The sequence below is a fragment of the Corapipo altera genome, unplaced genomic scaffold (assembly GCF_003945725.1).
Source record: "Corapipo altera isolate COAL_440 unplaced genomic scaffold, ASM394572v1 268, whole genome shotgun sequence".
Taxonomy (NCBI): Eukaryota; Metazoa; Chordata; class Aves; order Passeriformes; family Pipridae; genus Corapipo; species Corapipo altera.
In genome coordinates, this window is record NW_020884901.1 from 6,265,424 (window position 1) to 6,291,300 (window position 25,877).

Consider the following 25,877-nt stretch of genomic DNA (forward strand, 5'->3'; position numbering starts at 1 on the left):
GAGCAGCATGGAGGAAACTGCATTTAATCCCCACATAGAGTCTGTTCAAAAGCTCTGCTTGCAGGAATGAACCTTCAAACCAAGGGAGTTAGAATGAAATAAAAACTCCTCTGAGCTGCTCAGCACAGGGATCTTATTCAAACAAAGAGATGGCTTTTATAGGCCTTTCCATGAGGACAAGAAGGAGAATTCATAGTCTGGAGCAGGGCACCCTTTCCCTGCAACCATCAGAGGAGCTCAGTCCCCACAGAGTTGAGGCTTGGAAACTGAAGGTATTTTTAAGTTTGGGACATTCCTAAGACACTTCTGGTTTCAAATCAGAAGCTGCCTGGATCTCTGGGTCTTGAGGATTCCCTTCACCATTCAGATTTTGGATCTGCAGAGAGCTGAGCTTCATTTCCAAGGCCCTTCACAGTTCTTGAGGCACAAGATCCCTGGGATGGTAGTTCTCCCCAGCACTGATGGCTGGGGCTCAGGAATTCACAACCAAAGGCTAAAGTTAACTGGATTTTATATTTTAAACTTTATCTTTTGTTGAAAGCACTTTCTGCTTTAGCTGCTGGAGGGCAAACCTGCAATGTCACTCAGTCCTGCAGGAACACAAGTTGCTATTATCTCCCCAGTCTGACAGAGGAATTGCAGTAAAGGGTTTTTCTTACCTTCATGCCAGGTTCACCTGCAAGGCCAGGTTGTCCCATTGAGCCAGGCGGTCCCTGGGAAAAAAATAAATCCAAGACAATGAAAAAGCCATTGTAACTCAGTAGAAAGCAAGATCAAAGACATAATTCCTTTAGCAGAGCCCTCCTGGGACAGCCGAGCCCTGGTTGCAATGCAATTACCTCCCTGGAGCTGGCTCGGGGTTCGCAGCATCAAAGAGGCTCAGGACCCCTCGTGCCTGCTTTCTGGGAGGGCTCTGATCAACTCTCACACCTTCCCCTCTCTCCAGCCTCCTCTGCCAAGCACCTTTCCCTACCCCCTTCCAGCCCCTCTGCTTTCTAAGGTAGGTAACCACACTGGAACTAGCTGGGAAAGGTCCAGAATCAGACTTGAAAGCCCTTTACCAGGGTCCAGACTGGCTGTTAACAGTGGGTAACAAAAATGCTTGGCTGTGCTCTTGCTCCCCGATTCCCAGCAGCCCCACTTCTCCATCAGCACTGGTGTGAGCAAATTTTCTGCACTACGTGTCTTGTTCTGTTGAGGGTTTATCTGCCCCAGACTCCACAGCTTCAGGCTGAGCCTTTGGCCCCTATTCCCAGAGAGCCAGGGGCATGATGGTGCTGGCAGCTAAAGGGAGCCAAGAGCAGCAAGGTTACACTGAATCCTTCAGCACAAATTTTGGCCAGGTTAGCCCTGACAACCCTCACTCACTGTCTCTGGCTGTACTGGGCCAGAAAACATTGAATACCAATGGCTGAGATCAGACCAGAAATCAGGCTGGAGTAGCAGAGGGAAAGTGTCTCGTTCCTCTGAGAGGGGCTTGGCATCCCTCAGAGAGCCAAAAATGAGTGCCTGACCTGGGAAATGATGGGAAGCAAGATAGGAAGATGGGAGAATGACCTTGCAAACTGTACTCCCTCAGTGTCCAGTGCCATGTGCAGCCCCGTCACAGCCGGGTCATGGTCGTTTGCTATGTTTAGTACTGAGACCTACTGGGAGCTTTAATCCTTGTACATTTTTCTCTTACCTCTGGGAAGCGTGGGGAATGAGCAAAACAAGCCCAAAGATGGGACAGTAAAGCTTCTCTTTAAAGGATTTGAGTGGTTTATTTACTTATGATATTTGCATTCCGGACAACAATCTCCCTTCTCTTTACAGTTGGGAATAAAGGAAAAAGGAGCACATAGTCAAGGGAGCTGCCCAGGGAATAAAGCCAGTTCCTGGCTTACTGAAATGGATTCAAGCAGAGGAGGGAGCAGGGTGTATATTGGGTTTGTGAACAAATGGTCAAGTCACGCAATGAGAAAATTCAAGCTCCAATGAAAGCAAAAATCCTGCTTTGGTTTCTCCAGAGGTGCCAGTGCAGAGAAAGGCTCCTGGAAGAGTCACGGATTTGAATGAAGCTCTGTACTTTCTTGGTTGGCAACATCCAGAGTGGCTGGGTAGCAGCTTTCCAGCTCCCCAGTGTGGTTTACCACGCTGAGAGCTCGCTCCATCCAGTCTAGCAGCCATGAGAATGGAAACTTTCATGACTCACACCCTTTGCACAGACTGCATTAAAGGCCACCTTTGCTGCTGTTTTCACGACTGAGTGAAACATCGTGTCTGTGTTACAGCTCAGGACCTATGGAGAGAAGCTACCAAAGGGGAATTGGCACACCTGGTATAAAGAGCCAAGAGTGTAATGCTCAATGGGAGTGAAATGGAGCCAAAACTGCTGAGGAGGTAGGGGGAAATCATGGAGGCATCTCCCTGCACTCCATCAGGGCACTGTTTGGCAGCTGCTGCTCGGTTGTGGTGTGTTTGTGCCACTGCTTCATGGCAACGACAGCCCAACAACACCGTCAGCAGCAAAGGCGTCTCTGAGCTGTGCTGGGGCTGCCATGGCAATCTGGGCAGGCTGGCAAACCTTTGTCATGTCAACAGCAGCACCAGGGAGTGGGGAAAGGCCAGTGCTCAGTTTGAATTGTTATTCTGCTGGGTCCCTGACTCTGCACCCTGGTGCTATAAGTTGGTCCGTGGTGCGGTCACCCTTAAAAGGTTTCCCTTGGTGTGAAGATGGGTCTGCATGTCCTCCAGCTGGGTGTCTGTGGCCTGCAATTAAAGTGATGCTCGAATTTCTGATTTCCACTGTTTTCTTTGGAAGCTGACTTTCAGACATTAGGAAAATCCTTCCTGATAGTTCCACACCTCCAGGTGCGGAAGGATGTGCCCCTGCACATTTACTCCTCCCTCAGTCCTGCCACTCTTGATGCAAGGGGAAAACAAACGGGAGCAAAGATCACACCTACCTTATGCCCAATTTCTCCCAAAGGCCCAGGTGGCCCCTGTGGTCCTTGTGGACCCTGAAAAACAGACACACAAGACTCCTTTCATACATGTCTTCATTTCTGAAGGGCCATCACTTCCGTGGTCTGTAAGATAAAACACCAGCTCCCCCCCACACGTCAGAGGAGTTATGCACTGTGCAAGAGCTGGCCAGTGAGATGGAGAGGCAAGCAATGGGTGTGCTGAGGCACCTTAGCAGGCAAAGAGCTCAGAAGACCTTTCATCTTTCTGGCTCCCATCCAAAATAACTGCAGTTGGCAACTTGGAAGTGCCTGGTTTACCCACTCCCTTCACAGTCCAAGATGGTCCCCACAGACACAGAGAGTAGGAAGAGATCCCTCTTCTTGCTTTGGTGGTCCTGTTGGCCCTACTTGAGGTCTGTGTCTTCCCCTGCCACCCCCCAGTGCCTCCTCCCAAGCTGTAGGCTCAGTTCTGACACCATCAGCCTCCCTCCTGGTCCCCCTTCCATTCAACCTACCAGCCCACTCCAACTCCTCCTGTTACATCTGGCCCTGCCCCAGCCCCAATCTTGCCCTTCTTTTTTCCCTTCAAAAATTCACCCCAGCCTGTATCCTACGCTCTCCCTGGCTGATCCATGGCCCCCTTTTGCTTTTCAGGGGTCTGACCTTGTCTTTCCTTACGGCTCCTAGGACTCTAGCCAAGTCCTTCACATCTCTGACCACGATGGAGTTGGCAAGGACAGAGAGGCTGGGAATGGGATAAGTGGTGGGGAGGAGACAGACAGAGAAAGAAATGAAGTGTCTGTGTGTGCTCTAGGAAAGAAAGAGGAAGAGAGAGTGATAAGACACTTGCCGGGTCGCCTGGAGCCCCTTTTGCTCCTGGAGGTCCGGAAGGTCCTTGGATACCCTGGAAAAATTAAAAACACCAGGGTCAGCTCCAACCCCATAGAATCGTTCATGGCTTTCAGCAGTAACGTGCATCTCATAAATGCTCCAGTAAAAGGAAGGGGGGAGGTGCCCTTTTAAGTGTGAGACACTGTCCAAATTCTCCCTCCTGAACCGGGACCCAAAACTTACAGACTTGAGTGAACCTGAGGTTACGGAAGGAAGCACAAGGGACGGACACTTACTGGGAAGCCGCGTGCTCCAGCCTCCCCAGTCTCCCCCATCTTGCCCTGTGAACACACAGTTACAGCAATCAGGAGCTGGGAATGTGCCGACACACCCGCGGCACTCTGGCCAGGAGAAGCTGCTGTTCCCTGGGCACTGGGAACATGTGGGTGCCCCACAGAGAGGACTGACACCGTGCCAGGCTTGGCAGGCTCTGGCTCTCACAGAGGACATACCTGCAGCCCATCTGGCCCCGGCCTGCCTGGCTCCCCTGGTCGGCCCTGGAAAGCAAAAAGACAAAGTCACGTCAGCAGGAGCACAAACTGTTGGTGATGCTCTTCTGCCCCAGCCCATCTGCTCCTGCACATTTTCCAGTAAATATCCCCTCCAGTTCCCTGCAGCTTTTGAGAGGACAAATGCCCACCATCCTGCCCCAAGGAACACCCCACCCAGCAGGGAGTGTGGGTAAGGGTCCTGATGCCAACATTGGATAGATTTTACTCTAGTGGCAAGACAGGCTCATCCTTGCTGGTTGCTCCTCATGGAGCAATTGAACATGCCCTGGAGGAGGAGGATGAGACCTCGATCCTGCCCAGAGCATTTCACAGCACAGCTCAGAGCAGCCTTGGCACTCACTTTGACACCTCGTGACCCCGGCTCGCCCACTGGTCCATCAGGCCCTCTGGCACCCTGGAAAAAGGTAAAAGGGAGGCAAAAATAAGAACACAGAAGCTATGTCTCACTGGAAAATCCAGCTGTCACTCTAGTCTTGGCCACCAGGACAGTCCATGAGATCAGTCCTGGCTAAGCCAACCTGTACCTGCTTGTGTTGAGCACAGCAGTTCAGAGCCCAGGACTCAAAAGATTCTTTCTGTGTTTTGTTGCTTCATTTCGCACCGTTACCAGCACACAGAACTTTTTATTCCTATTAAACCAACTACCAGCCACAAAGCAAAGCCAGAGGAGAAAAGCAGGCCAGGAACAGCCTTATTTTCAGACAACAGTTACACAACAACAGATTTGCAAGGCAGAGACTTGTAGTTCCAGCCTTATTGATAGCAAACCTCTGCATTCCCAGAAACCTTGCTTTTCCAACTGCCTCTGCCCTTAACACTTGGCATACCACACAATCTCATCATCACAATCAGGGCAATAGATCTACAAAATATAGAGGCACACAAGCCCCCAACATACAATACTTTCAGATTGTCCTGGGCCCCAAATTCCTCAAAAAGAGCAGGGTATATTTGCTGGCAGCTGAACTCCAAGCCTTCAGCTACAGCTCCTTGCTATTTAAAGATTTGGCTGCTGTTAGGGACCAGGCAGGTGCTCATGCATATGCAGGTAGGGAGGAGTTCAGCTGGCTGTGCCTGCTTCAGCAGGTCTGGTCCCATGTCTGGCATCTCCTCCTGGATGTGCGAGTGTGTGGAAGGCACGAGGAGCTCAGGAGGTGTACAGGACATGCACCCTGCTGCAAATGAGTAGGTGGGATTAGCTAAAAATGAACAGTTCATGGCACAGCTCGAGCGTTGTTGGGTAAGGGGTGTCCTTGTTCCTCCAGAGTTCTAAGCAAGGGGAGCCCTGGGAAGAGGGGAAGATTGTGAATAGAATCAATGGTTTGAGTTGGAAGGGACCTTAAAGACCATTTAGCTCTCACACTAATTTCAGGAGAGTTGAACACACAACCCTCCGCACCATTTGACCCCCAGAAACCAGTGTGTCACACTGACAGAGAATAAAGAGCCACAGTGAGAGAAAATAAAACAGTTAAAAAGGGCATATCAAGAGACTATTAATGGGCTTCATGTTCATAATCAGGTCATTAGCTCAGTTGGGACTCTTAGGCGCTACTGCAATACAAATAATAAATAAAAACACAGGGTGGTGTTAGAATGTAGTGGTAAGAGGAATTCTGAGAGCTGGCCAACACAGAAAGAGAGAAAACAGGAGCCAATGTGCTTAATCGGGATGCAAACCCAGTGCCAAAAGTAATAACAGGGCTAGGGAGCCAATGCCTTAGAAAAGCAACTCCAGGATGACAGGCAAAGAGAGAGACTCACAAAGAAAGGCACTGTACAGCAGAAATGTATAGGAACCTCAGCCAAATTATTACAGCAGACAAACACTGTCAATATAAAATAATGCAAAAACTTCTACTGCACTTGGCAAAGCTCTGTACTGCTGAGCAGAGCTGAGATTAAATAACCAAGAGCCTGTCTTGCATTGCCAGTAAGGCACAACTCTAAAGAATGCTCAGCCTGGTCTCCAGGACAGATGGACAGAGAAGGACTGTGCCCCAGATGGGAACCCCACAACCAAAGGGGGTGTTTCACAGGTTGGGGCTTTGCTGCACTGACGTCAGGCAGCTCGCACCAGCCCAACACCCAAGTGCTGTGGTTCATGCTGGCTCCTAGATCAGAGAGCAGTAAAGACCAAAAGTTTTATTAATCCATGTCCCTATAAACCTCAAAGCACAATGACATAAACCAGAAGGTCATTTAAAAGCAGGGCTACTGACAGCTCGAGTCAGACAGCCCTGTAAGTTTGGGTGGTGGGAAAGCAGGGCTTGGAGGCATCTTGGGGTTGTGTGGGGTGACTGGGATACCCAGCAAATACACAGACCTGCCCATAGGATAGGAAGGTGTCAGCATGGTTATGATGCTGGCACTCTAGGAAAGCACCCTGCTACCCAACTGCTCATCCTCCCTGGAAAACAAACTGTTTCCCTTCTCTTTGGGCAGTCACTCAGACTACTTTGTGCAATTACACCTTTACTATCCAAGCTGATGTGGTGACCTGTGTGTGAAGCAGGGGAAGGATGTGCAGATGGGGAGGAGTCCATAGCTCAGGCCTGGAAGAAGGAGTGGGAATCAGAAGCAAGTGGGACGTGGAAATGACAGTGATGGACCCAGGTTAGAGGTTTCTCTTCCAAGACAGATCCTGTCAGGAAGGAAACTGGGATGTGTCTGGCCCTTCCAGACCCATCTTCTGTAGCCCATCCTGCCCTGTCCAGCCCCTTTGCCACTGCTGGGCTTCCCTAAACTGGGTGGAGGCTGTTGGGTGCCCTCAGTACAGCAGTGAGGGAAGTGAGGGCTGTGATTCTCAGTGGTCCAACCCAGCAGGGCTGGCTGGCTGGGGGAGTGTTTCCAGTATCCTCGTCTCTTCCAGCAGAACCCTGTCATCAGCATGGTAGGATCTGCCAGGGTAATCTCACTTCACAGCAGTCACCTGCCTAATCCCATCGCAACACAACCCATCAGCATTTGACCCAAGGAAGGAGAAGGTGAACCTCTGTTCGCAGATGCACATGGTAAACTTCATCTTCTCCAGCCTCCTGGGCTGAAACCTGGGGCAAAGGCTTTCCCTAATCCATCCTGACAGGGAAGGCTACATTTAGTCAATTAGTTAAATCTTCAAAACTCTCTATTACTGACAACCACTGGTCAGAGATGAGTGAGTGAGGTCCTGGCAGCTCTCCAGGGAGATCCCAATGCCAAACACTGCAAGGCACAGCACGGTGCCTTCCCACCACAGACCTGGCAGCCTGGCCTTGCAGGCAGGGCTGAGCACAGCCCCTGGGCTGCCCTTGCAGCCTCACTGCCCCTTGGTCAGTGGGTGCACATGCCAGGACAGGATTTCCCTGAGATGTGCAGCTCTACCAGCAACAGGTGAGGCAACAGGGATACATCCTGCTGCTAGAGCAGACAAGGTTCCTGCAGAACTAAATACTCAACAAGGTGCTCCTGCAGAGCAGCACTGCATTTCCCCCTGTTCAAACAGCTACTCAGAGCTCCAAGAGAGACAGTGATGAGCCTGTGAACTGCAGCACGAAGGAGCAGTCAGTAGCTCCTTTCCAGAAACCCAAAGTTTCCTCCTTACCCCTTTATCCAAATACTGATATTTCACTATCACAGTCTGGCCAAATGAAAAGCCAGCAGGTGCCTTGAGTGAAGCCAAAGGGAGACATCGCTGGCCATGGATCTGGAGCGAACCTGTCCTCAAACACTTCCAGTGCTTTCTCAGTCGACTAGAAAGATCTCTGGAAGCAAAACAATACATCCTTGCTTCGTCTCCATGAAAAAAAACTCAGCTGGGCCTGGAAGAAAGTAACTATTTTCAGGTTTGCTTAGATAACACCACTTTACAAATCCCTGGCATTTACAAATGTCTGCAGTTGGTGATGCTGGGAAGCGCTGGGTCCACGTGGCAGAGGGCAGTGGTCCCTCCCCTCTGGCACAGAGCAGCAAAGGGCTTGGAAGTGCAGGTGTTCTCCCCTTATCTCAGCTTTGCAGGCTTCACCTGGGCAGCAGTTAATGCAGGAGCTGGATGAATGGTGGAAAAGAGAAATATGATTTGGGATTTGAAAAGCTTCTCTTGTATCACCTGAGCCAGAACCCAGCAGTGAGAGGATAACATTCCAGAAATACTGAGAGGCATCTTGGCCAGGAGAATAGGGCAAGGTAAGGCACTTAAAGCAGGATTTCAGGTGCAGCTTTATGATCTGAGTAGCCAAATCCTGGCTCTGGCTGATATTTAACCTTTTGCAGAGATTCCCAGTCTTTTTGGTGACATTCTCCTCAGGAGAACATGCTGCAGACCACGCATTTTCCTGCTGCGGGGAGCTGATTAGAAGAAACGTGCTTTAGGATTTAAGTGAGATAGGGTGAGGGAGTTGCTGAATCAGCTGCCCCCAAATTTAAACCTTGATTTGGTTAAATAATTAGTTTTAAGCATGTACATAGCTGTCACTAGCTGAATGTTAAGCACATGTTCAAGTGCTTAACACTTGAGTATAGATGAAGGAAAATGAGCCTGGGCTCACATGTCCAAGTTTCTTGTCCTTAGGGAAGAGCAGAGGGAAAACCACGTTTGAGGAAGATTGTTCAATATCAGTTTGGTGGACTAAACAAGACTTGTGAAGGAATAACAGCTCTGTCAGGACTAAAAAGGAGGTTACAATTTTTAAAGAATTTTCTTTTTAAAATATACATATCTTGACAGCACAAAAGCTATCACATCATAAATGCAGACCCCTAAAAGTCTCCATTGTTCTATACAATCAAAACCATATTTGCTATTTACATTTCCTTCAAAAGCAAATTTGCTTTAATGAAGCATCCATAAACAGAGCTCATGGAATTCATAAACATCTGGCAGGGGCTACATTCATGTTTCCACTCTGAATTGAATTACATCCCTTTTGTAAGCTGGGATAGACAGAGGCTAATGTCTGAAATTACAATTGGGGGATCATTTCCCCATCCTGAGAAAACCAAGAGCTGGAGTCACAGGACCAAGTAAGCAAACATAGAATACTATGTGCCTGGAATATCTTTGGAGAGTATGAAGAAAAAGAAAACATGAGCAAGAGAGATACAAACCAGAAATTCTCCAGGCAGGAGATCTGCTGGTCCTTACAATAGTGACTTCCCCACATCATATTCACTTAAATCTGTAGGATTTCAGAGCAAAGGCCAAGTTCCTCCTCTCTGCTGGGAATCTTAGAAAGGATGCCTGTCTGTCCCACAAATCCTGTATTGATTATATCACTGCAGTGCTCAGACACACCAGATCTCCACCACTGCATTTCTGGTTTGCAGGGCTGGGATGTGCTTTGAAAGTCTGGGTTCCCTGGTGGAGGAATGTCCAGAGGGAGCGACTGGCACAGGGTCTGCTGGACTGAACACCTGGAGAGGAAATGTAAACTCAGGCCATGAAGCTGAAGGGCTCTATTACATGGTATGTCATTTTGAGGATGGACAGTGCTGACAGCAGTTCAGTTGCAGTCCTGCAGGATTTCTCCAGAGGGTTTGGCACTCTGGATCCAGCTACACCCAAAGGCAGGTACCTGCTGTGCCAGCCAGACTCCTTTCCTAGGAGCTGAATTCAGCTTTGCTCTTGGTTTTACCTTGTGTGATGATAACAGATACTTCCCTTTGTCATTCCTGGCAGTAGGAGTGGAACTGGAAACAGCCTGGTTGGCTTTGCTTTCCTGGAGGGCTGAGGACTTGAGGCCAAGGCAGATGTAAGAAGCCAAAGAAGCTTTATGTAAGGGAATCTTGCACAGCCCAAGAGCCAAACACTGCAGTTGCCCAGGGGTGCCTGGCATAAGGAGAAGCTCAGTGCCAGGGATGTGGTTGGCATTCCTGGCTGGCAGTGGGGATGAGGCAGTGCTTGGGATTCCTCTGTCACTGCGAACATTAAAAGCAATGGCAGAAGCATCTGATCCCTTTGGAGGACCCACCTCTCCAAGAGCCCACACATTTGCAGCCTGGATTCATCCAGAAGGTGTTTCCTGTTCAACTCTGTGCTGTAGTTTTACCTTGAGGTGTTTTCCACCATCCATTCAGAGCCTCCCATTCCCATGAGGGAACGCCTCCAGTTTCTCATCCGTCAGGATCATGGATGTCCTGGAACCTCACTCCTCAGGGGCCCCTCTGAGAGTGAAGCTGGGGAATGAACTCCATGGGCCTCCCCACCAAGGAGAACAGAGGCATGGAAGCTGTTCTTCCCAGTCACAAGTTAAAAGCTGAACCCTGACATGCATCTGCCGAGCTTGGATGTTACTGGTGTCCTTCTAGATGTGATTTTAAAGCTTAGAGCAGTTCCAGGGTACATAACTCTGTGGTCATAAAGCTTCCTAATTGGTTATTTCATTTCCTTTTGCTGGTTACAGCTATTTGAAGAGAGTATTCACTCTGGCATAGGGAAACATATGCAATCCTTGGCTGTCCCAAATTCCCCAAGCAGGACTTGCAGTAGAAGCAGATATTGGAGGTAGGTAAAATGTATAGTTTACTCCAGCGTTGTTTCTTTGAAAATGAAACATGGAAACAGATCCTTGGAGGGAGAAATGCAAAATATGTTGTTGTTGGGGCCTTCAGCAAGAACCCATGTGTGCTCGCTATTAATACTTTGTAAAGCAGCTGGACAGGGAAAAACAACCCAAAGCAGGGATGGATGCTCCTGCAATAAATATCCAGTTGGAGAAGAAAGATTGAAGAGCTCAGCGGGACGTGGGTTGGATGTCACAGGCAGGAAAACAAGCAGCTTTGGCAGGTCCAGAGGTCATTCTGCTGTCGGCTGTCACCCAAACAGAGCAGGAAGCACCACACAAGAGCTGACTCAAGAGTGCCTGGGAGGTATTTATTGGTGTAACAGGGACTTGCAGCACTGGCAGTGATGCCAGTTGGTACCATCACCCAGCACTAGGCTGGGGGTGCCCTTTCTAGGGAGTCACACATGCTTACAGTGTGGGACAGTTGAGCTATGTCCAGATAAAACCAGGGCCTTGTGTTATGGGCTGGAAAAACCCATAGAAAGACACAGGATGTGCTTATAATTTGATTTGCTGACAGTGCAAAGCACACCTTACAGCCCTGCAGAGCCCTGCTGGAAGTTATTGATCCTGTGAGATTGGAAAGGGAGACATGGGAAGAGCAGGCTGCTCAGCTCCCTGTCAGCACCATTTCTGCTGACATCATCTCTTAATTCTATGTCATGACATACCATTTCTCCCTTTATCTGCCTCTGGTTAATCACAGCACTTCACATCTCAGCTGCTCTCTCTCCCTTGGCAACAGAAGCACCTTTTCTGGTCTTCTACCTGTACCCTTTTCCCGACTCAGATACGTCTCCAGATGATTAAATCTACACCATTCTCACAAGAAGCATCTGTAAACAGTGTTTTGACACTGCAAATGGTTGGAAAAGACAAACTGGATCGCTTCCATGCTAACCTCCACACTGGACACCCCTCTGTGTGAGTGTGAATACACATCACTTGTATTCACATCCCTGGTAAGACTCCTTCGAAGCCCTCATGTTTTAAGCACAGCAGCAACATGGCTGTGGCAGTGCTGCCCAGCTTCTGCTCATCTTCACACCCCCAGGCTAATCCACCAGATTGCCTTTCCAAGGGCTGAAAGAGGAGAGGAATAAAAGCTCCTGGAAAGCACTTACCCTGCGGCCTTTCATCCCTCTTATCCCTGGCGCACCACGGGCTCCTGCTGGACCCTGGAAGGGGAGAAGGGAAACAAAATGAAGATGAAGGAGGAGGAAGACAGCAGCTGTTGGTAAGATCCTATGTCCCTACATGATCTGCAGGGGCCTCAAGTGAAGTCCCTCGACCAGCAGGTTGGTTCATTAAACTCTTGCCAGACACATTACCACGTTTACTCCTCTGTAAATGGTCTTTTTTTTTTAAATCACTGATGGTCTTTGGATTATGAACATTTAGGCCAAGGATCCTGGCTGAGGTTTGTATGCTTAATGACCTGCAGCCTGTTATCTGTGTCAGTGGTGTGATGTGAAGTCAAACATCCAGAATCCCCTCCAAAGCTATTAAAAGCAGCTGTTGCTCAGCATCTGTTCAAAAATAATAATAATAATAACCAGGATCTGGTTTTGAGTTGTCCAAATAAAAAAATCAGACACCTCATCTTGGGTATCCAAGTTTGATCTTTTCAGCCAAATACTGATTTTTATCTTGCCCTGTTAGTGCTGCATAAATATTGATACTGGCAGACAGATGCTAATTTCATTTGGACTGTTGGTGCTGTGGATGATCCTGTTCTTCTTACATTTACAGAAAGATTTCGGGTTTTCTTTTCACCTGGATTTGTACACACTTGATTCATTAATGTGCATACAGAAAATGCAGAAAACCAGGCTTTTTTTTTCCTGCTAAAATATTTGTCAGTGTCAAAAAAATAAAGGATATGTTCAATTAACAGGACTTACTTCTGTATTATAACTCTGAAACCGCATATTTAAAATTAGTGCCTTCCTGCTGTCAGAAAAGAAAACCTCAAAATGACACATTCCATCCTTACTCTCTCAAACATTCCACATCAAATTTGGCTATTTATATAATAAGAGCTTTTACCAACTGTCAACCCAGCACACTCCGCTAAGGATCAGAACAAAATTGGGCTGTGATCTTCCTACTGCTCATACCAATGCCACTAATAAAGATTCTGCTTTTGGAACGGAGATGCTGAGAACACAAATGCTTAGCTGTTCCCACTCAAGATGGAAAAGTCAGTTGACTGTAACTGTATTTGCGATCACAGTAAATCTCAGTTTTGGTAGCGAGGTCAGTAGTGACTGGCACTGACAGGCAGTACATGTGTCAGATGCCTGTTTTATAGAAACTTTTATGATAAACACATATTGAGATGAAATACTTTGTTGGCATTTGGAATATCCTCCTGGAAGTCTCAGCCTAACTGAAACAGCTTACGAAAATACAAGTACAGAAGCACTTGTTGTGATGGTAAAATGTTGAGGGAACAACTAGGGGAATTTCAAGGAACTGCCTGGGAGAAGATAAGTGACTGTTAATATGCCTATGTATATATATATTATTTTTAAAAAATATATATTAACACAGAAGATTAACACCATGATGGTGAGCAAGGAGAAGGAGAAGGAATTCACAGGCCCCAGTGAGCTGAAGCTAAGGGCAAAGTTTCCTACCATTGACTATACTTTTGCTTCCCATTCCAAATTACCCTCCATTGAATTAGTCAGCCATCAGACTGCTGTAAATCTCTCTGGAGAGCTTAATCTCAAAGGTTTTAACTGTTCAGGACAAACAACAACAGCATGCCTCAGGTCTGGCTTGAAAAGAAAATAAGGAACGTTTGATGGAGAAACAGCTGGAATTAATGAGCAGGGATTTGATATTAGGGGATTATTTGATTTACTGGCTTTGTGGGGAAGTTTGACTTATTGAATTATGACTTTTTAAAATGCAGCCTTGGAGGAAATATTTTGCTTGGATGAACTTGTTATTTGCCTGCAGAAGAGGGAACTGAAGGAAGCGGAAGGACCCGGGGACGGTCTCAGCTCCCAGAGCTCTGCCGAGAGGTTTTGACATCTCTACTCAGAGCTGATGCCTCAACTGATAGTGTTGTTATGCCCCAGTGAAGTCAGACAAAACTCAGCCTCAACTAAAGGTGCAGTTAGTGGTGCACTGGACGGTGTTCAGGAGCTTTCTGCCACGGGGCCAGCACAGAACCTGCCTGGGCCAAGGGTGATCACAGGCACAGAGCTGGTGGGAGCCTGCCTAATGCTCCAGCTATCCCCAAGACATGCAGCAGCTAATCTGATGGGGAAAGTTGCTAAAAATGGGATATTTAGAGATATCCAGCTGCCTCCTAGGCTTCTGTCAACAGCAAGTGCTGCCACGAGGGGCCACAGAGCAGCTCAGTGCTGGCGGCTGCTGGCAGCATCATCCTACTTTTATTGTAAGGGCCTGGTGGGTGCCACGTTTCTGCTTTTAAGGCAGAGATGGGTCACCCCGAGGTACTGTTTGACCTCAGACCTTCTCTTTCCCTCACCTCCACTGACTTGCAACTGTGCAATCCGTGCCCAGGCAGCAGCTGCCTGCAGCCAGTGGACCTGGAGCATCCCCGAGCTCCCCGCACAGGGCACAGCTGACCCTGGATCTGGAGGTCAAGCCTTTGGCACTGCCCAGGCATTTTACTACTGTGATCTTCCTCCTAATTAACAGCACTGTGGGAATTCACACACTGAGCAAAATCCATTCCCTGCACCCGCCCAGAGCTGCCTTTCTGTTGGCTCCAGCGAACAGCACACAGCGGCACTTGTGCTGCTGGGAGAGCCCGAGCTCCGTCTAAACAACGGCTGTGGGAAACTGGAGCTGGGCTCAAATCTGCCTCCACAGCAATTGCACGCTCCAGCCACAGCTGCACATGTGCCAGATGAGCCCATCCAGATGGAGGGTCCATCTGGGGCAGCTGCTCTGCTGCTCCTCTCACGCCAGTGAGGGCTCTGACCGCGCACGGCGGGGTCACCGCATGATGTGATCACCACAGTGCCAACAATTCCCAGCCTGGAATACCTAGAGCTAGTGAGCCTGTGTCCTTCTAAAAGACTGAGGCTGGATTGTGATTTTTGCATCCCCAATTAGGGAAATGGGCTATAAAAGTTTGAATTAAGCACTGCTTTTTTTTTTTTTTAGCATCTCCTTCCATGTTGCTCACGTCCATGCCCCATTCCTTTCCCTATATCTGTTGTTCATATCAAGCTTAAGTAAACTGGGATATAGTTGCTTGACTTAGCCTACAAGTGTCTAGGATATGGTATTATAAGGTGATGATAGCCTTTACTCACTGTTGGTCCAGGGATCCCAGGAAAACCCACTCCTCCTGGCGTCCCAGGGTGCCCCTAAAAGGGAAGGAAGAAGAACACACCTGGTGTGAATGCCCAGAATCTGCTCAGCCCTGCATCCTCCAAATGGGAAAACAGGAAAAAAGGCATTGTTGGCTGGTTGCAAGGTCAGGCAGGTCTAATATTAGTCAGGATAAAATGTTTCAGGGGCTGATAGAGATGGCCAGGCTGTTGATAGCCCAGCTCCAACCTGGCCACTGATATCAGAAGTGAGATTTTCTGAACAGCCCAGAAGAGAATGGGCTGAACTAACAGGAAAATCTGCCTTTGGGTCTTGCACTAAGGTAGATAAGAACTTAGTGTCAGAGCAAGACAAGGTCCTGCTGATGTTCCTTCTGTTAAACTCATAAACGGGGCTCCCTGAATGGCAGAGCACAGCAGGACACTGAGAGTGCTGCCCAAGCACCCTGCACCTCCAGCTGCTCAGGCAACTTGGGATGTGCACGCAGAGCCCTGTTCCCAGACTGTGACTGTTCAGGAGCCAGGATGCTTGGGAACAGGCAATCCTTGAGTTCCTGGTTGTCTCCACTTGACACAGCAGGTCCTCAGCTGATGGAGCTGCAGAACATGCCTCCAAACCCACTGTTTCTCTGAAGGGGAGACTGCAGGACACAACTGCTGGGGAGAGGTTACACCTCGATATCCAGTCAGTCAGATGGCCATTCTCACTCCCACAGAGAGAGGAAGAGCTTGCAGCTGTTGTCATGTAACTAAAGGACCAGGAGAAGCTGCACCCTTGGCCAGGACAGAGACAGAGAGGCAGCAGCAAGAGCGAGAGAATGCAGACTTACTCCTTACCATCGACCCCTTGACTCCTGGAGGGCCTGGGGGTCCCACTGGGCCACGGTCACCCTAGGAGAGAGACAGGTGCATAGGAAAGGGTGATCTAGAGCAATGAAACAATCTAAAAATCCACAAATTCATGTCTCTGCCACCAGCTTTCTACCAGAAAGGCTTCCAGCACAGAATGATCATCACTCTCTTTCTATCCATCTCATCAGTGTAGTTAAAGGACTACAAGAAGAATTAACTAATCCTCCATATCCAAAGTGAAGGGATTTTACTCTTGCCATCAAACCACCAAGGTCTGAAGGAAACAGGCCACACACTGAAGACCACTTTCAATTCCAAACAGTGCTAGGATTGAAACCCAGGAGATCTCCAGCCCTTCCCATCCCAGGCATGTCATCCCTGTTCTGCAGCATCATAATCCCTTCATGTGCTGGCATTTTCAGAGCCATGGATTTGAAAACTGTTGCCATGGGGCCTTGCTGAGAGCAGAGGGTCAAGCTGTCAAAAAGCAGAGCCTGGTGCTTTCAGAGGAGACTGTAGGTGTTGTGGGGGAACGTCCTGTCCTATGGTTCATACTGAGACCTGGAAGTCAACGATGACCTGTAGGCCTGTGTTTATGAGGGGCTCAGAGGCAGATGACTCCACAACCCATCCTGAAGATACCACTCCTTCTGAAACAAGCCTGTGCCCTCCCTCCAGCCCCAGTGATGCACTGGGAATTAGGTGTGCTACATTCACGTGCTCGAGGGGGATGAGGAAGGAGGATTTAGCAAATGCTGCCAAGTAGGTTACGCCCAAAGTCTGACCTACCTTCCAACAGCTAAAGTGTAAGGGGAAATATTTTCTGGGCTCGGAGGAGCTTATTAAAAACAAACCCCCGAGTTTGTGTTGTCACCAGTTGGCCCTTGTAAATCAACGTACAGATTCTTTTCTCCCTGAATGGGTGGATTTTATTAAGGATGTATTAACTGTATTGTTCTCTTTGACAATCTTTGGATTCTACTGGCTTCAGTCTTAAGTTTTGCAGCTCTCAGGATGGAGATTGCTGACTCAGCTATGTCTAATGAAAGCATATTTCCCACTTCATTTAGCTCGCAAGAGCATAGTAAGCTGTAGGATACTATGCCAACTGGAGGCCTGGTTGAGGTTTTGATTTGATGATAGTTATTTCTGTCATCCCTAAGTTTGTCCTGGTGAGAAGTCTGATAGAAATCACAGCTGTGCTGAGCATCTCCAAGGGCAGATTTTCAAAGGACAGCCTGAGTTTGCCTTGACACCAATGTCATATCATCGTGTTACAGAGTTGATCTGGAAGATGAGAATGGCTCACGTGGTCAAGGCTTTGGCATGGAAGTCATAGGGACAGATGTGAATTTAATGGAGTGGGAAAAAAGATCTTCCCATGTCTCCTGCATGGCAAACCCCTTATTCCTCATTCAATTAAGGGCTGCAGCTGCCATTGAGACAGCTCAATCAGGCACCAATTTTCTCTGTAACCACCCTGGACACATCACAGGCTCTTTATTCCTCTATTTTCCTTCTCTAAAATGCAGTTCATGTAGTGTAATTTCTCCTGTGCCTTGACAGCTTGGGCTGAGGCAACTCCTGCTCCTGCCCCACCAGAGTCCACAGTGTGGAATGGCCTTTCCACAGGCTGCTGCAGACAGACAATAAAATGCATCTGCAGCAAACACAGTATAACTGTCACAGAGTCTTTACATCATTACCCAGAGGACAGGGCTTGAAGTAATAAAAGTGAAAGAAAGCACTGATGTGTGGAATGCATCATTTTACGCTCTTTACTATCTTTACAGCTGGACTGTGAATAATTAAACCACCAATGAAAACCAGCAGCCTACAAGTGAGATACGATGAGTGACATAAATTATTTGTCTTTGGAAGATACTTCTGAATAAAATTTTACACTCTAATGGAAAACAAATTAATGTCCATTCACAGTTTTATGGAAAATAAAGCCATTTTTCCACCCAGAAGAAACATGTATCTGTACTGTACACAAGAGGGCACCAGCCCTTAGTGTGCCCAATGCAACCAGGGCCAGCTGGACGGGATAGTCCTCATCCAATAAAAAGGGAAATATTTGAACTAGCCTTTGCTCAGATGGGTGGCTGCACTCTTGCACTTTCTCTGCACCTGGGAGATTGCTGAGACCTCTTGTTCAACGCAGCCTCAGCCCTGGTCTTGTTCGACCCCACTGGCTACTCAGTGTGATCTTGTGAGCACATCTCTGCACAGATCTGTAACCTCAACCCCGTGGACTCCTCCCTTGACTGGGAACACAGGGTTGATGGGTCCCCCCTTCTCTTAAAAAACAGAACTAACTGTTAAATACAAGCTGTCTGGCACATTATGAATGAGGAAAGTAAAATTTTCAGAGGATATTTGACAGCATCTCCTTGGAGGGCAGCGCATATTAATTCCTAAATGAGACATGGATGATTCTGGCCTGGCCCACGACTAGCTCAGACACCCTGGACGTGCTGCATTCCCTGCTGGGTGTTGCACTGACACGAAATCTTAAATCTCCACAATGTTTCTCCTGCCCCAGTCTCCCTCATCCTGCATAAGTTACAACAACCATTTCATTGCAGGCAATCTTACCTTTTCTCCCGCTATTCCAGGCTCCCCCACCGGACCAATGAAACCCATTAGACCCTGGGGAAAGAGAAAAGCACAATTAATTTTCGGTTTTACTTGCTGAGAAAGTAAACAGTTCCTTTGGTCCACCTTGCTGTTGCAATAGCACAGCATCCCTCGTATAATGCTCAGTAATTCCTACTGGCTATCAGAGCGGACGGAGTTGCTCCCGGCCATGGGAATGTCTAACTCCACAGCTGGTTCTGCTTTAGGCGCCAGCTGGAACGGCAGCACTAGGATCTGCAAGAACCACAACACACAGTATAGGGGATGAGTTAAGCATGTTCTGTAGGAAGGGCGAGTCCATAGTGTGGCTTTGTTTTGCGAGCTCTTCCCGAGACACCAGCGCAGTTTCTCCAAGAGCATCGATAGCGGGAGCTCCTGGGTTGCACGGAGACGGAGACTCGCCATCATTTTAGCTGCTGGACTGGGTAAGACTTCCTCTGGGTTAATCTGAGCCCTTTGTGCAGAGTAATTTTGCCCTGGATAGTGTCACGCTGCTGGGATACCAGTAGGAAATAAAGGTCTCCTCGGCCAGAGACGCCAGCAGGGCAGTGGATCCAGCACACTGCTCAGAAACTATCTTGGAAAAATACTCCAGCCTAAACTTGGGATTTAACAACGTTCGGGATAACGAAGAAGCAAACAGAACTGCTTTTAATTAGGAAGATGGAAACAGATACAATCTCAAGCTAGGATTCCCAAGAATTAATATAGAGCAGCCTCCCTACCAGCTCCAGCGGTTTCTGGCTCTGGAGATGCAAGGGACCGTCCCCTCTGCCACCACAGGCGCTCGCTCTCACTACATGGTTCTCATGGCCTTGTCCTGAGCCCCAGCAAGGGTCACTGGGAGACAGATATCTATATTTAGCTCCTCCAGTGAGTCTGTAACTTAAAGGGATTCACCTCCTGTTGAAACACTTCATAACCTGCCCACACTTGGCATGGGTGCTGTCAAATGAAGCTGTGCCCCAGCTTGTTTGGTTTTAGGCAACAGTCTGATCGGTGCTGAGGGGTGGTTACTGAGCAAGTCAGAGCCAGGAGATGGATTTTCCAGTGGTACTATCCTGCTCTTCCTCTTTCTTTTTTTTAGAATAATCTTCATGATAAATTGTGAAGTTCCTCTATGCAAGAACAAACACAACTGGGGAAAAGCTTCACCAGAAAGGCAACTTCCAGAATGTGATCTCAGAAGAGGGTGAGCTTTTCACCCCGCTGTCTCCTTTCTGAGGGAAACAGTGAGAAAAGAAGGAAAAGTTTCCTCTCTGTACTCCTGCTGCATTGCTTTCCCCATTCCCAGCTGGTCTGACACGTGTGCAGTTTGTAGATGAACTCTCTGCAGCCTGTGCATCATTGTGGGTCTGTTTGCACCCGTGCAGTGACAGGGTGAGCTGATCCTGCCCAGGTACAGAGGAGCACCCAGTGCCCAGAGCAGCTGCTCACAGGCTGTGCAACTCCTGCCACCAAAAGCCCCTCCCTCCCCATAAAGTTACATTCACAATGCAGAGATACAGCACAAAATAACCAGCCTCATCATTCTCCCACATGTGTGAGGCTCAGCAGACCCATTCTGAGACAGAAGACACAATATGGGTCACCCTCAGATGACTTTTAGAGAGAACAGCGTCTGATGATGACTGAACACTGAGAGGCTTCATGCATTAACATTCCTCATGTGGTGCAATTAAAAGCCATCCTTTGAGCATCTCTGGAGACAGAAGCTCCTCGCTGAGACATGCTGAGGGGCTCAACAAAGGCATTGCTCACAGACACTCAGCTGGCTTCACCTCTTGCAGGGAGCAGCCACATGCTCTGCTCTGAGTCGCACTTGTCACTCTGGCATGGGAGCAACATCCAGGTGAAAAGTATTTGGAAAAACTCATGAGAGAAGGCAAAGAGCTCAGTGGGGACATCAGAGCCCGGAGTTAGATGCTCGTGTTGGAAATTCATGCAGAGATGGTGTCCAGGGGACTGGTGTGCCACTGCACCATAATGGAAATATCCAGGGATTGATTTTCACCAACCCTTTTGACATCAACGCTGAAACAGTCTTTACTTGAGTCAGTCTTCGTGTCTGAAGCTGAGGCAGTCTCAGAGCACAAGGGTGCCATCACAGCCAGGCTGCATGGACAAGACACAGGAACCAAAGGAAGAGCAGGAAAATTTGCAACATCTGCCTATGCGAGGTTGCCACCGGGTGGCATCGCTGAAGGCTGCTGGATCAATGATCCTTTCGATTAGACACAAGTGCAGATAATCAACTGCATTCAGTTACTGAAATTTTCCTGCAGCTGAAGGCCATGAAGATCCAAACATTAAGGCAAAGAAATGAGATGCCACAGGAAATGCATTGCTAGGCAAAAATAGACAATACGGCAAAAAGAACGGATCTGTTGCTTCATTTCCAATTTCTCAGAAAACTGCAGAATTGTCTCTCCTGGGAAGATGCTCTTTAAGATATTTCTGTTTACTCAGGTCAGTCCCAGCAGAATAAGATAGATCCCTGCTCTGCAGCAAGTGTTGATACCATTCAGAACAAGACTGTTTCAAAAGCCCTCCATACCCAAGGTCAGGCTTGAAGGCCAATCTTCTGACACACTGTCCATGGCAGCATCAGCTTCCACCCTGAAAAGTCTCTAAGGAATCTGGGTCATGGAGTGAGATGTACTGGTGGTGCTTCCCAAGGCAGTCTGCTGGTGCTCTGCAGATGGGTTTGCAGGGATTGTAGCAAGCCAAGAGCCCCCCAGCCCCAACAAACTCCTGAGACCCCTCTTGTTGTCACAGATGTGCTGTTTGTTATGGCAGCTTGTGCAGAAACATGAACCTGCTGCATGGATAAACATCAGGGTGGAAGGAGAGCACAGCCAACATTTCTGGTTTTCACTCCAAAATCAGGGAAAATTCTGTCTATGCTGGTGCATCATGTTTCTGCTTGGGGGAAGATGTCCCTGCTCCCTGTGTGCCCAGCAAGAGGAGCATCCCACAGCAGAGCAGAGACCCCGCAGCGTGGCCAGGCTTCCAGCACAGTAGCTCTGCAGTGTTTGCAGCCAGCACTGTCTGCACTGGGCTAAACTAACTAACCTTGCTGTGTCTGCGAGCAGACACAAATCGAGATAGATATGTCTAGGCCAAATAAATCTCAGTAAATTATTGGGAGTACATGAAACAACTGGGGGAGATTGGGTAATGACGTTCTTCGCCGGCCAAAATGGGATATAGACACTAAAGGGAACACAAGGAGATTTAGGTTTTAACACAAAAACATTTAGGTTTTAAGAACCAGAAAAGCCACCGATGGCAAATGTTTAATCAGAGCAGACATGAATTGTGGCCATTACACTGAAATGGCTCCGGCGCAACATATTTTTCCCAGGTTCCCAGGGTTGAAAAGAGGGCCTGCATCGAACACGACTCCAGGCAGTGTGTGTAATGATGCACGTGAAGTCCCAGCAGCGGTGGCTGCCCGGATAAAGGCCCACAGTATACAGGAAAGAATGTAAAACATTTATATTAGACGAGGAGTTCAGCATGTCACTCGTGATTCAGTCTGCTGTATTCCCCAGCCAAGGGCATGGCGGAAAAGGGATGGAGATTGTTAAAAAGTTGCTGGGGGCTTGAGGGGAAGGAAAGGGGGGGACTGGTGGGTTGTAATTCCTAACTCCTGTCTCGCTTTCCCCATTTATTGTCCAGCCCTGTCATAATTAAGCCCCCCTTCTTGGCTCCATCAACAGAGAGCAAGTCAGCAATGAAGCCTTGAATAAATCATAGCCCATTTGAGAGAAACAACCGACCGGCAAGCCCAGCGTGAGCAGGGTCTCCCAGGGACGGGACCGCCAGTCGCTCCCAGCGGGAACCGATCACGGCCTTTCTGTTTTACTGGTTCGCTAGAACTCAAAACAAAACAAACCAGGGACAAAGGACGGGAGGGAGTAAATGTACAATCCTCCCATTCAGATGAAAGAAAGGGAAAGTAAAACAGTAAATATCACAGTTTAAGGGAGGACGCTCTGACCCGCAAAGAACAGCCATGTGGTTTAACCCCCTGTGCTCTGGGTTCAGCCGTGCCCTGGGGCCGCGTGGGGCTCCTGCCATGAGGGAAGGGAAGGTGGAGACATGCTGTCAAAACACCGTGTCCCATCAAAGGGGCCGTGAACACAACAGTGCCCATAAATCCCTGAAGGAGAGGCCTAGAGGTCAGAGACGCTCCAGAGGGGAAGGTAAATGTGTTGGGAAAGTCGCAGCTCTAAGATGTGGGAAAGGCCATTGCAATTCCCTGCTCGGTTCTTGGTAACCCACTCGACCTTGGCCAAGTCAATAGGGATCTCCCTCTCCTCCTTCGTAAGGGAAAACACATTAAGGAGATAACTGATGGCGCTGGTGTCCTTTGACAAATTATTTTAGAATATTGGTATTGGGACAAGATGCTTCCCCCTCAAAGGATGAGAGACCCCCAAGGGGCCATGGTGTGACTGCCCTTCCCAGCACAGTGAGATGGGTGCGTGGCTGACCCTGACAAGCCCTGCAAGTGAGCAGGGCTGTCACTTCTTGTGCAGGGGGAGGGACTCAAAACAGCTGCTCCTGCTGTGACGGGACCTCCTCATTCCCATTAAGGATGTTAGTCAAACGAAGCCTCTTCCAGCTCTTCATGGGTACTCTCTTCATGGGTATTCTTCATGAGCACAACTCTTCACGGGTATTTCCAGTCTCCAGTGCTGAGCAGGGGGTCCATGGATAGCCCCCTTCTCCAGTTTGCCATCTTTGCTGCAGGGTGTTGCTTCTCCCACAGGGCTGTCTGACCTTCAGCATGGAATCTTTGGTGACATCCTCCTGCTGTGCATTCCCAGTGCTGGGACAGGAAGGCTGGTGGCCTTGGCCAGAGGCCCCGTATTCCTCTTCATATTCTTCTGACTCCATCTACAGGCAAGGAAGGGTTAACCCACACATTTCCAGGGTAATGGGGCGCCCAGCAGCTGGAACCCTTCCAGCACATGAAGACAACAAGCATCTCATGAATGAACTTCCCGAGTCTGTGTCCTTGTAATGGAAAAACAGTGCATCAGGGACTGCCCTGTGGCTTAAAACCTCATTTTTCAATGAAAGCTCAAAGATCACCGAAAACTTTACGGAAACTCCCATGTCTTCCTAGACATATGTCCCTGAGAAAGGGAAGAAAGCTCCAATGAGATGGATGGCTGATCTCACGTTGTTAAGCCAAGGGTTTCCACTCTGAGAGAACCCATGTGGTGGGCAGAGCAGGAGGACTGAAAAAAGTGACCACTCCTATTGTGGAACAGAAAACACCAAGGTCTCCATGAGAGAAAACAAGGTGAGGTGATTGTGTCTTTTAATGCCAAGTGACCTGGGTAGCCCAACCTCTCAGAGCTCTGGAAAAAACAAATCCAGTCCCAACATCAACTGCTGAAGTTTAAGTGGAAGGAAGAATGAAACCCTGACACTCCAGTATCATTCAGCAGAGGTGTGATGGGAAAGGATGTTATTTCTCATTAATCTGGTGAGATGCTTTTGTTCTAATGACTTGACTGGTTTGGAAATGGAAACTCTTTCTGGGTGATATTTCTAGACAGAGACTAATTGACTAAGAATAACACAGGCAGCTTTCCTACCACTGTGCTGGTTTCAGTGTCAGCAGAGGCCAGCTGTGTTTTCTTTTCAATGAACAGTGCCTACAGTTCTCATTCAAGGTCAGTCCTGAGGGATGCTAAAGAATAATAATCCTAATGATGCTTTGTCCTTCAAGGACAACATCTTGTTAAGGATCTCAAAGCACTTCTAAATATTCATTTTTAACAGCACCCACAGGTGCCTGAGAACAGGAGGCACTGGGCTAAGCACTGTTCAGGGCTGTCTCACACCTTCTACAAAAAAGGAAACTGAGGAACAGAGGACTGGAAGGTGTTGCCTGAGATAATGTACTATTTGATAAAACTGCACCTAGAACTCAGATGTGGGGAACAACTTTGCTCCTTCAGTAGTTGCTCTTCATGAGCAAATTAACAACAATAATACAAAAACGTCTCTAATTTCCAAATAGAAATAATCACCCTTGATATATACTGAGACTCATCAGGTTGCTGGTACTGAAAAAGGTCTACTTTGGCTTCCTAGACTTGCTTGGTCAGAAAACCATGGAAAAAGAGATCCCCAGCTGTTACATACAGGAGAAAGGACAGCCAGAGAGGCTGACAAGCTAAACCAAACCCAAATGGCTGACCATCCAGCAGGGAAAGTGTTGGGAAGGACATTTGTGGTGAGATGCAACACCCGCTTTGCCAGGGCTGGCTGCCACAGCCAGCTTGGTGTGGTCATGTGGGAACGCACAGAACATGTTGGAGGCTCCGTGGCTGCAATTTCAGGGTTGTTGGTGGACAAGTTGGTTGGTTTCAATCAGAGAGACATGGGAAAAATTGTTTCTTTTTCCTTGATGGCTGTGGTTCCCCTGAAGCCTTCGGGGATGATGCATGTCCTGGGCTGCCCCAGCTGAACGTTCTCTATGGAAGTTCAATGAAACGCAGCTCGGTGCCTCTCTTCCCCTCAGAGCACCCAGCTGGAGCACAGGGGCTGTGGACAGCTTTGAGGTGGCCAGAAGCCCCTGCCCACTGTACTCTGCCTCTGCTCTGGACATTCAGGAGATACTGTATGCAGGAGTTTGCCAAACAGACAAAGAAAATAAGGAGTTTACCTGCTCACCAACTTTCCCCGGTCGGCCACGGTTTCCTGGCTCACCCTGCAGGACAAGGAGACAGGGCACATGGGTTACTTGGTGCTGCCAGTCACACCCTCCGTATAACATGATTCTTTGTGCACTCATGATTTGGGCTGCTGTGTTTGAATTGTGGACAATCTGTGAGAAACATCTTGCAAAAACAACTGTGACTTGAAAGATAATTCAAAGCAAGAAACACAGCTGACACAAACACTTGTTGTTCTGGAGGGAAATGCCTCCAAAGCAGCTGGTCCTGCTGTAGTAAAATAACCTTCAGAGAACCACATTGAAACATAAGCTGGCTACTGTTCTGTGGCATAGTCTAGTCCTGGTTGCTTTATCCCAATGTTTAATAAGGCATGAGTTCCCATCAGGGATGTTCCTGAAGTTGGGGTGTCTCTGACCCATAATATTTCAATCTGAATGACTGAGTAAAACACAGATGAAGA

General features: G+C 48.3%; 1 protein-coding gene across 1 annotated transcript in view; it reads right to left on the reverse strand.

Annotated features, from left to right (window-relative positions):
* Window positions 1-25,877, reverse strand: part of COL27A1 (collagen type XXVII alpha 1 chain) — a 144,576-nt gene that overhangs the window by 37,867 nt on the left and 80,832 nt on the right. Inside the window, exons 24-34 of the mRNA XM_027650151.1 lie at window positions 25,405-25,449; window positions 18,669-18,722; window positions 16,053-16,106; window positions 15,198-15,251; window positions 12,018-12,071; window positions 4,692-4,745; window positions 4,292-4,336; window positions 4,076-4,120; window positions 3,799-3,852; window positions 2,949-3,002; window positions 660-713 (exon numbers count right to left, since the gene is read on the reverse strand). Of these exons, the coding sequence (XP_027505952.1) occupies window positions 660-713; window positions 2,949-3,002; window positions 3,799-3,852; window positions 4,076-4,120; window positions 4,292-4,336; window positions 4,692-4,745; window positions 12,018-12,071; window positions 15,198-15,251; window positions 16,053-16,106; window positions 18,669-18,722; window positions 25,405-25,449 (567 nt within the window). The remainder of the gene's footprint in view (window positions 1-659; window positions 714-2,948; window positions 3,003-3,798; window positions 3,853-4,075; window positions 4,121-4,291; window positions 4,337-4,691; window positions 4,746-12,017; window positions 12,072-15,197; window positions 15,252-16,052; window positions 16,107-18,668; window positions 18,723-25,404; window positions 25,450-25,877) is intronic.